Here is an 11,507-nt window from a genome sequence, read left to right as displayed (position 1 = left end):
GGTGCTCCTGTGTTGATTAATACTCATGGCAAACTTACAGAAAGCTCATCTCCCAGAGTGGTCACCTTTACTGTGCACCTGTCCTCTCCTGTGCAGATTGTAGTGCTCAATCCCTGCTGTAATGGAATTCCTTGAAATCACACTATGACCAAACACACATCAGAGCTATCTTATCCAGTGTACAATCCCAGCCCAGTCCAGGCCCCCTCTCCACAGTTGGGAAGTGAACCTCCTCTTGTTATCAAGCCAAGCGATTGTACAGGTCCGTCCCCCAAAACTGCTGCAGCAGAACCAGTCAAGGACTGAGGTGAGAAGATACGATAAAGGGACACACTTTTCTGGAAGTAGTTTTTATTGATGAGTTTGCACTCAGTAGCCCTGCAGATTAAAGCTACCACAATAATACAACTGAAAAATGTGCATAGTCTGACAGGACAAAAAAGGACTGTGCAGGGGAAACGAGCCACAGGTTTCCAGAACCTCAGTAAATGCAAAGACTGCGACGTGAATTTACAAACACACAGACTCACAATGAGAAATGGAATCATCACCTTCCGGTTTCAGCTGCCGATCACAGTGTTAACCATTTAAATGTAGTTTACAGCAGAAAATCCTGCAGGTTCCATGAGATAAATCAGTACAAATCTCCTTCATACACGGTGCTCCATTAGGTAGAAATCTACAGCCTCTATTTATAGATCTTTGTGACACACAAAATAAAACTGATTTAAAATAATTTTAAAAAGGAAACAACTATATCATAGTTCTCATCAGATAATAGATTTTCTTAAGATTATACATCATATATAGTGTATTACATTTCAAGCCCATTTAAAAGAATGGGAATCTTACAATCTACAGTAGTAAAGTGTTTTACACTCTGAATTGTGTATGTGAAATGGAGACCTCTAATGTTACAGATCAGTAGTTGGAAGATAGGCTGAATATGCCATATTTGGCCCAATTTAGCATCTGGTGTTAGATTTGCATCTGCTCCAGATACTTGTAGGTTGGGTTTTCATACCCATGGTTTTGCATCTTGTTCAGGTGGCGCTCCTCTGGGGTCAACATGGGATCAACCTGTAAAACCAAAGAGTTTTGTTTTACAGTACTGTAGGGAAAAGTGCCCTTCTAAAACATACTGCTGAATTCTAGGAAAACCCAAAGAGTTAATAAATGAATTCTGGCACAGCTAACAAAAGACTCTCTCATACTGGCACCAGCAATTTAGGGGGCTTTATTAAGTTGGAATCCTAATTAAAGAACTGGTGCCAGATGAACATAGAGTGTGTCAAGGTTACATGCCAACTCACCAATGAATGGGTCATGCTTGATGAAAGAAAAGCACGGGAAAGACCTTGAAACCTTTTGATATAAGATCAAAGTGCTTCATTATTTTGATTTAGCCCCTGGGAAAATCAAGGGAGTTTTACACCGAATGAGAAACTTGTACTTGTCAAATTAATTCTTGGACCATTATAGCTCATTGCATATATCTGTCCAATTGAATGATGCCATCAAAGAAAAGACAGTCTTGCATTTATATAGTGCCTTTCATGAACAACGGACATCTCAAAGCGCTTTACAGCCAATGAAGTACTTTTGGAGTGTAGTCACTGTTGTAAAAACAGGCCAGCCAATATGCACACAAGCAAGCTCCCACAAACAGCCAGGTGATAATGACCAGATAATCTGTTTTTGTTACGTTATGTTGATAATTGAGGGATAAATATTGGCCACGACACCATGGATAACCCCTTTGCTGTTCTTCGAAATAATGCCGTGGGATCTTTTATGTCCACCTGAGTGCGCAGACGGGGCCTGCTTAAGACAGACGGTTTACCGTCTCATCCATAAGACGGCACCTCCGACAGTGCAGTGCTCCCTCAGTACTGCACTGGAGTGGTCTGCCTAGATTTTTTGTGCTCCTGGATCTGACACAGAATTAATCACCCGAGTTGATCACTTGAGAGCTTGAGCACAGAGCTTGGAGAGAGAGCAGGGTGAAGGCAATCGGACTGGAAGAATTTGGAGAGAGCATGAATTCAGCAGTTGAGATGTCTAACTAAAAAGGAGAATTGGGACCACAGAACCCAAGGACTAAGTTAATAGGAACGAGAGGAGCAGCTGGAGATAAAAGTATCCCCGAGAGCCCAGAGCCCGCAGGGAGCGCAAGAGTCAGGAAGCACGGTTTAAAAAAAAAACCTAAAGTTTCTTCAGTACAAGAGAAGGAATTAATTGGTGAGTAGCTGGTGGTTGTTTTTCTTAAGTCTTGAGTTTATTTCTGATAGTTAGTTAATAGTCTATTAAATAGAGGCATGGCAGTGCACTTCAGTCCCGTGAAATGCACATCTTGTGCCATGTAGGAATTCCAGGACGCTTCTCGTGTCCTGGACAACCACATGTGCGGGACGGGTCTTCAGCTGGAGGAGCTCAAGCTCCGGATTTCAAGTTTGAGCAGCAACTGGTGTCACTTCAGTGCAATCGTGAGGCTGAGTGCTATGTGGATAGCACATTTCAAGATATGGCTACCCCGCAGTGTTAAGAGTGTACACGCTGAAAGGAAATGGGTGACCATTAGATAGACAAGGAGGACTTGACAGCAAGTACAGGAGTCCCAAGTGAACCTCACTCTCTAATCTGTATTTAGTACTGAATACTGGTGAGGGCGATGGTTCCTCTTGCAAGTACAGCCAGAGCCAAGTCCATGGCACCGCGGTGGCTCAGCTGTACAAGGGGAGAGGAGGAAGATCGGGTAAGCAATAGTGATAGTGGATTGAATAATTAGGGGAACAGACAGGCATTTCGATGGCCACAGACCTGATTCCAGGATGGTATGTTGGCTCCCTGGTACCAAGATGTCACTGAGTGGCTGTACAACATTCTAGGGCGGGCGGTGGCGAAAGGGTGAACAGCCAGAGGTCATGGTCCACAAGTAGAAAGAGGGATGAGATCCTGCAGGCAGATTTTAAGGAGCTAGAAAAAAGAACCGGGACCAATATCCTCACGGGAGGGTTTGCTCGTGCTATTGAGAAGGCTTTAAAATAATTTGGCAGGGGGATGGGTACCAGAATGTAGCATTAGAAAGGATAAACAAGGTACACACAGGATTGGGAGAGACAGATAGCACTAGGTGAAAAAATGGTATGGTATTATGCCAGGTTAGACTAAGAGAGAATACAAGGTGGTCTAAGATAGTTTTACAGTACAACGTATGGTAAATAAGGTTGGTGAGCTGCAGGCGCAAATAGCCACATGGGAAAATTTTGCTGTGGCGATAACGGAGACCTGGCTCAAAAAAGTGCAGGATTGGGTACTAAATATTCCTAGATACAAGGTGTTCCAGAAAGACAGGGATGGAAAGAAAGGAGGTGGGGTGGCAGTTTTGATTAAGGAGACGATTACAGTGCTGGAGATAGAACATGTCCTGGAGGGGTCAAGGACAGAATCTATTTGGTAGAGTTAAGAAACAATAGAGGTGCCATTACAATACTAGGAGTATTCTGCAGGCCACCAACTAAAGAGAAGGATATAGAGGAGCAAATGTGTAGGAAAATTACAGAGAGATGCAACTATAGATTCTTCTCTTCTTAGGCAGTCCCCTGGAGTCGAGGACAATTCTAGATTCGGGATAATGGGAGATTTTAACTATCCTAATATAGATTGGGATAGTAGTAGTGTAAAGGGCAGAGAGGAAAGAATTTCTGAAGTGTTCAAAATAACTTTTTTGACCAGCACGTTTCCGGCCCGCAAGGGAGGAGGCATTGCTGGATGTGGTTCTGGGGAATGAGGTCGGTCAAGTGGAGCAAGTGTCAGTAGGGGAACATTTAGGGAACAGTGATCATAGTATCATAAGTTTAGATTAGCTGTGGAAAAGAACAGGGAGCAATCCAGAGTAAAAATACTTAATTGGAGAAAGGCCAATTTCAGTGGCTTGAGAATGGATCTGGCCCGGGTAAATTGCAATCAAAGATTGGCAGGCAAAACTGTAATCAAATAATGGGCTGAGGAGATGGTTCGGGTACAGACGAGGTACATTCCCCGAGGGGGAAAGGTAGGGCAAAGTAGCCACGCTCCCTGGATGACGAAAGTGATAGAGAGTAAGGTGAAGCAGGAGAAGAGGGCGTATGACAGTTGTCAGGTTGAGAACTTGGCTGAATATAGAAAGTTCAGAGGGGAAGTGAAAAAACAAATAAGAGGGGCAGAGTATGAGAACAGACTGGCTAAAATAAAAGGGAATCCAAACATCTTCTGTAGGCATATAAATAGTAACGGGTAATGAGAGGTGGGGCTGATTAGGGACCAAAATGAAGAGCTATGCGTGGAGGGAGAGGGCATGGCTGAGGTACTAAATGAATACTTGGCATTTGTCTTTACCAAGGAAGATGCTGCCAAAGTCATAGTGAAAGAGGAGCTGGTTGAGATACTGGATGGGATAAACATTGATAAAAAGGAGGTACTAAGAAAGGCTGTGAGATAAGTTACCAGGACTGGATGGGATGCATGCTCGGATGCTGAGGGAAGTCAAGGTGGAAATTGCAGAGGTACTGGCCATAATCTTTAAATCCTCCTTCGATACTGGACTGGTGCCAGAGGAACAGAGGAAAATTGCAAATGTTACACCCTTGTTCAAAAAAGGGTGCAAGGATAAACCCAGAAACTACAGGCCAGTTAGTCGAACCTCGGTAGCGGGAAAGCTTTTAGAAACGATAATCCGGGACAAAATTAAGTCACTTGGATAAGTGTAGATTAATTAAGGAAAGCCAGCACAGATTTATTAAAGGCACATAGTGTTTAACTAACTTGATGAGTTTTTTTGATGAGGTAACAGAAGTGTGAGGTCATGCACTTTGGCAGAAAAAAAAATCAAAGAACAAGTTATTATTTAAATGGAGAAAGATTGCAAAGTGCTGCAGTACAGTGGGACCTGGGGGTGCTTGTGCATGAAACACAAAAGATTAGTGTGCAGGTACAGCAAGTGATCAGGAAGGCCAATGGTATCTTGGCCTTTATTGCAAAGGGGATGGAGTATAAAAGCAGGGAAGTCTTGCTACAGTGGTACAGGGTATTGGTGAGGCCACACCTGGAATACTGCGTGCAGTTTTGGTTTCCATATTTACGAAACGATATACTTGCTTTGGAGGCAGTTCAGAGAAGGTTCACAAGAAGGTTCAGATGAGTGGGTTGACTTATGAGGAAAGGTTGAGTAGGTTGGGCCTCTACTCATTGGAATTCAGAAGAATGAGAGGTAATCTTATCGAAATGTATAAGATTATGAAGGGGCTTGACAAGGGGGATGCAGAGAGGATGTTTCCACTGATGGGGAGACCAGAACTCGGGGGCATAATCTTGGAATAAGGGGCCGCCCATTTAAAACTGAGATGAGGAGAAATTTCTTCTGAGGGTTGTGGATCTGTGGAATTCGCTGCCTCAAAGCTGTGGAAACTGGGACATTGAATAAATTTAAGACAGAGACAGACAGTTTCTTAAACGATAAGGGGATAAGGGGTTATGGAGAGCGGGCGGGGAACTGGACACGAGTCCATGATCGTATTAAATGGCGGAGCAGGCTCGAGGGGCTGTATGGCCTACTCCTATTTCTTATATTCTTATGCAAGGTTGATGTGACATACAGAGACTTCCAAAAGGTGTTTGATAAAGTGCCACATAACAGGCTCGCCAGCATAGATGAAGCCCATGGAATAAAAAGGGACAGTGGCAGCATGGATAGGAAATTGACAAGTGACAGGACACAGTAGTGGTGAACGGTTGTTTTTCAGACTGGAGGATGGTGCAGGGGTCGGTACTAGGGCCACTGCTTTTCTTGCTATGTATTGATGCTCCCAATGTGAGGGAATGTTCCATTCCCCAGTGGGTGCCAGTGTGAGGGAATGTTCCATTCCCCAGTGGGTGCCAGTGTGAGGGAATGTTCCATTCCCCAGTGGGTGCCAGTGTGAGGGAATGTTCCATTCCCCAGTGGGTGCCAGTGTGAGGGAATGTTCCATTCCCCAGTGGGTGCCAGTGTGAGGGAATGTTCCATTCCCCAGTGGGTGCCAGTGTGAGGGAATGTTACTCACCACAATGACTGCAAAACAACTGAAATGATGTATAAATAACATCCAAAGATAGAACCGTGCAATATTAATTCAGTGCTTTCTCCTGACACCGACTTTGAGAATGCTCAGTTCAAGTGAATCTGATGATACCCCCAGAAGGCAGTATGGGGCTCAGAGAACAGTCATACACAGTGTTGTAAGCCCCATATCCAAGCTGTGTTTTTTTGCTGGGAGATGGGATGTTGGATGTTGAATCTCCCCCAAGTTTCTGTGAGCTGTGACACTGGCTAGATACAAATATTTTCCACCAACACCATCTTGGACAGTGACAGTACATGTCATTTCCCAAGCTTGTGTGGAGTCTGGGAAACAAATCATGAGCTGTGTAACACTGCGGTTACACGTCTGTCACTGGTGGTGGCAGCAAATGCAAGTGACAAATTGAGGGTGGCACAGACGGTGAAACCATATTGTCCACAGCATATTCTAATACTGTAAACATTCAGATACAGGCACACTGAAAGCTCATCTATCATGCTCACCTCTACAATGCCGTGGCTGATGGTACCATACTGCCTCTTGCGTAGCATCACTAAGCTGATGACGATTACCGTGGCTACGGCAACTGCGATCACCAACAGGCCAATAAGTGCACTGCTACTTAAGCTGAAGTTGTCACGCAGAGTCCCATCAGTATCCTGGAGAAACACAAATATTTAGCACAGGGAGAAGTCTCCTCCAAACCCTACCGAATATTTGTTAAAATAGATACAGTGCTTTTAACCATATGCTGGAGGAAAAATAAATTAATACAAACTTTTAAAAATTAAAAGATAATTGGGAGCAGAAGCAAATTCCGTTAAAATTCTGAGAAAAGGGCGAGTGGGATGAACAGAATCGGTACTTAGTCCCCAATAATTTATCCAATGTTAATCCGATTTCTTTTGTATAGAACCAGAGGAATGCTTTGAGACAAGGTTGTATGCTGTTTTAGTACTGACATAATTACTTCTTAAAGCACAAGATATTCCCAAACACCAGGATTCAGTGAGAAAAATGAGTAATTGAAGAATCGCAAGGTGAAAAGCTCGACCCCATTATCTGAATCAGATCTCACAGCCAACCTTCCCACTGGGAGGCGCTGTCCATACCATGTCATCCTCTCCTCCACTGACTCGTTCTGCATTGAAAATCATTTCTTTCACATCAAAGCTCTCGTCAATCACCTGAGAGGAAAGAGAGCAGATATGAGAGTCAGCATTCCAGTTACCATTTTAAGCTGCTCCTCCTTAGCTGTCACATCAGCATTACGAAAATAGGAATAGGAGTAGGCCACTCAGCCCCTCGAACCTGATCCACCGTTCAATATCATGGCTGGTCTCTATCTTAACTCCATCTCCTCACTTTGGTTCCGTATCCCTCAATACTCTTTGCCTAACAAAAATCTATCAATCTCAGTTTTTAAATTTTCAATTGACCCTCAACAGCATTTTGGAGAGACAGTTCCAGAATTCCACTAACCTTTGTGTGAAGAAGTGCTTCCTGACATCACCCCTGAATGGTATAGCTCTAATTTTTAAGGTTAGTGTGGGTGACTAGAGGGGCTCTGAGGGAGATGGAACTTCAGAACTATCATAGAATCAGAAAATGATAGAGCATAGCAGGCCATTGGGCCCATTGAGCCTGTGCTGACTGTTTGACACAGCTATCCAATTAGTCCCACTCCCCTGCCCTTTCTCCATAGCCCTGTAAATTGTCCCCTTAAAGCATTTATTCAATTCCCTTTTGAAAGTTATTAAATCTACTTCCACCTCCCTTTCAGGCAGTGAATTTCAGATCATAACACACTGCATAAAAAATATTCTCAATTCGCCTTTGGTTCTTTTGCCAATTACCTTAAATCTGTGTCCTCTGATTCCTGATCCTCCTGTCACTGGAAACATTTGCTCCTTATTTACTCTACTAAAACCATTCGTGATTTTGAACACATCTATTACATTTTCCTTTAACGTTCTCTGCTCTGCTCTCAGGAGACCAATTCTAACTTTTCCAGTCTCTGTACATATCTGAATTCTCGCAGCCCTGATATCACTCCAATAAATCTCTGCATCCTCTCTGTGGCCTTGACATCCTTTCTGAAATGTGGTGCCCAGAAATAAACACAATACTGCAGCGGAGGCCCAACCACTGATTTATAAAGGTCTAGCATAACTTTCTTGCTTTTATATCTATGTCTCTGTTTATAAGGCCAAGGATCAGATATGCTTTTTTTTAAAAAAAACAGCCTTCTCAACTTGGCCTGCCACTTTCAAATATTTGTGTACATACACTCCCAGGTGTCTCTGTTCCTGCTCTCCCTTTAAAACTGTACCATTTATTTTATATAGCCTCTCCTCATTCTTGCTACCAAAATCCATCACTTCACACTTCTTTCCATTAAATTACATATACCATGTGCCTGCCCATTTCACCAGTCTGTTTGTCATCCTGAGGTATGTTACTACCCTCCTCATTGTTTATTACATTTCTGAAAATTTGAAATTATGCCCTGTATATTCCAGGTCATTAACATACATCAAAAAGAGCAGTGGTCTTAATATCAATCCCGCTGCACTGCTAGCAATGGTCTTAAGATCTACACTTCCCTCCAGACTGAAAAAACGTTCACCACTACTCTCTGCTTTCTGTCCTTTAGCCAATTTCCCATCCACGCTGCCACTGTACTTGGTTTAATACAAGATTCTTATTAAGAACTTCAAGTCATTCCTTCAGATGGTCAGGAAATCCTACCTGAAGTTATTTTGTCCAATGATGATGCCAGAGTAACTATATTATGAAGAGAGACTTGAGATATTGGAACTATTTCCACTAGAGCAGAGAAGACTAAGATGAGGGTTTGAAAATGATGAAAGGTTTAATTGGGTGAATAGGGAAAGACGATTTCACACATTGGGCAGACAATAAAGTGGGTCATCACTCCACAATTATCAGTGAGGTACAAGATGGCGGATGGGACGGCAGCTCCCCAGGGAGCTCTCCATCAACAAATTTACTCCTGGCCATCGCTCTTTCTCCCCCAATCTCTCTTCCCCACCTCCCCCCCACTATTTAAGCTTCCCCTGGCCCCAATGGTGGCTGCATTTCTTACCCCTAAAATCTATGCTGTAAGGGCAGCTACCTGAACCCACTGCCTGTCCCTGACCGCCGAATTTACCATCCAGATCGGCCTTCCTGCTGCCAAGCCTTTCGCTTCCCCACTGGATGTGGCCGACAAGGCTGCTCCACTTGATCCCCAACGACATCCGGTGAGCCTCCGACCACAGGTTTGGGCCCTACCTTCTCTCTCCACCCTCATATTGTGGCCTCCCTCCCTCCCTCCGGTGACATTCCAGCCTCCCTCCCTCCAGCAATGTTCCGGCCTCCCTCCCGCCCTTCGGTGACATTCCGGCCTCCCTCTGGCGACGTGACCCGCCCCTCCCCGGCGACATTCCGGCCTCCCTCCAGCGACGTTCTGATCTCTTTCTCTCTCTCTCCTCCTCCCCCCCCCCCCCCCACCGACATTCCGTCCTCCCTCCCTCCAGCGACGTTCTGACCTCCCTCTTTCCCCCTTCCCCCACCCCCCACCCAGGCGACATTCCAGCCTCCCTCCCTCCCGCCGCTGATCCCACACAACTGCGGAGCCCCTGTCGAGCACATGGTGCATGCAATGGCGGTGGCCACACTGACCTCGTTTCCTCCCACAAACTGGATCTCTGGCTATCCCAATGCCTGCCTTCAGCCAAGAGCTAATAACTTAGAGGGAAGCATTACCCCAAATCTCTCACCTGCCCGCTCACCATCTCTCTGAAAGGCGCTGCTCAGCGCTGAGCTTACGGTTCACATCTCACCGTAGGCAACTCGGCTCATAAAGCAGAGCCTGGTCTCCAGTCGTCTTGAACCCCCTTGCCACTGGACCAAGACCTTGCTCTGCTAAGCCAGTGTGGTAGCTGGTGTGCAAAGGCCACCCCATGTTAAAAGAACTCACGCACAGGCATCATCCACATGCCCGACACGAGACTCCCTAAGCAAGCGCTCTACTCGGAACTCCTACATGGCAAGCGAGCCCCAGGTGGGCAGAGGAAACGTTTTAAGGACACCCTCAAAGGCTCCTTGCTAAAGTGCAACATCCCCATGGACTCCTGGGAATCCCTGGCCCAAGACAGCCCAAAGTGGAGGAAGAGCATCCGGGAGAGCATTGAACACCTTGAGTCTCGTCGCCGAAAGCATACAGAAAACAAGTGCAGACAGCGGAAGCAGCGTGCGGCGAACCACACTCCCCACCCTTTCCTTCAACCACTGTCTGTCCCACCTGTTAGAGATTAATTCCCGTAATGGACTGTACAGCCACCTGAGAACTCACTTTTAGATTGGAAGCAAGTCTTCCTCAATTTCGAGGGACTGCGTATGATCAGTGAGGAGAGAGACTAGGTTAGAGTATGGTGACTTCAATGTGGGGGAATTGTTGGAGCACTGCATCTTCAATATTCTAAGCAGAGGAAGATACAGGGCTGTGGGGGAGTGCTGGATTAGTTTCGGATTTTTGCAGCAAACAGTTGGGACATATGGCCTCTAACTGTGCTGTAAACGTCTGTGGTTCTGTGGTCACTATTTTTAAAAAGGAGTTAAATCTTTGTTGATTTGATCTGTTGATCACACAGAACTGCTTTCCTAAGTTGCACAGGAGCAAAAAAAACAAATCTAAAACATAGGTCAATGCTAACATATAGCCGCCAGAAAAAACACTGCATTCAATCACTCTGCCGGGATATATTCCAATCACTATTTGTACTCGGGGTCTAACCCATTCAAAATAAACAGCTTAATACCTGCAGACAAACAGCACACAGGAACATAGTACAAGCAAGATCGGTATAATGTATGCCCCAGTGAGTATGCTCACAGGTTTGCAGAGTTGTTGAGTTGGAAGTGGCTTAGCCAGTCACGTGATGTTCATGAGACTCAATAAAACCCCAGCCAGTTGGGTTCAGGGGATCCACGATGAGGCAGGTGGTTGTGAGCACGGTGGATGAACTGGTAATGTGTAATGTGATTGTTAAACCTTTGTTAATAAACCAACTAGTTTTTAATAGCAATGTGTTGCTATGAATTCTTAAGCAAAGAACCCATGAAGCAAATACATTATAATCGGCATTTGCACCTGAACTTCATCGATCAAAACATATATATTACTCAATTTCCCTACATGCAAACGCAAGCCCACACAGACCAGATGACAGATTTTAGTAAATGTGCTCCATACCACATTCTCATTAACACTGTTCTCATCGCTGCTGACTGCATTCTCATCAGGCACCAGTCCATCGGGGTCAATCATCCCAGAACCTGTTCAGAACACAGTTACTCATATATACACAGGACAAGTAGCATTATGAAGTGTATGAAAAATTTAGA

The 11,507-nt window shown here is 44.8% G+C and overlaps 1 protein-coding gene across 2 annotated transcripts in view; it reads right to left on the bottom strand.

The window, feature by feature from the left end:
* Positions 1-334: 334 nt before the first annotated feature.
* Positions 335-11,507, bottom strand: part of aplp2 (amyloid beta (A4) precursor-like protein 2) — a 90,688-nt gene continuing 79,515 nt past the window's right edge. For both annotated transcript variants that reach the window (XM_070894239.1, XM_070894240.1), the window contains 4 exons: positions 11,356-11,438; positions 7,208-7,282; positions 6,599-6,754; positions 335-1,080 (listed from right to left, as the gene is read on the bottom strand). In XM_070894239.1, coding sequence (XP_070750340.1) covers positions 979-1,080; positions 6,599-6,754; positions 7,208-7,282; positions 11,356-11,438 — 416 coding nt within the window. In that variant the 3' untranslated portion in view covers positions 335-978. The remainder of the gene's footprint in view (positions 1,081-6,598; positions 6,755-7,207; positions 7,283-11,355; positions 11,439-11,507) is intronic.

This window comes from Pristiophorus japonicus, chromosome 11 (assembly GCF_044704955.1).
Source record: "Pristiophorus japonicus isolate sPriJap1 chromosome 11, sPriJap1.hap1, whole genome shotgun sequence".
In the NCBI taxonomy this organism is placed as follows: Eukaryota; Metazoa; Chordata; class Chondrichthyes; family Pristiophoridae; genus Pristiophorus; species Pristiophorus japonicus.
The sequence above is the reverse complement of the archived record's forward strand: the minus strand, read 5'-3'. Positions and strand labels throughout refer to the sequence as shown.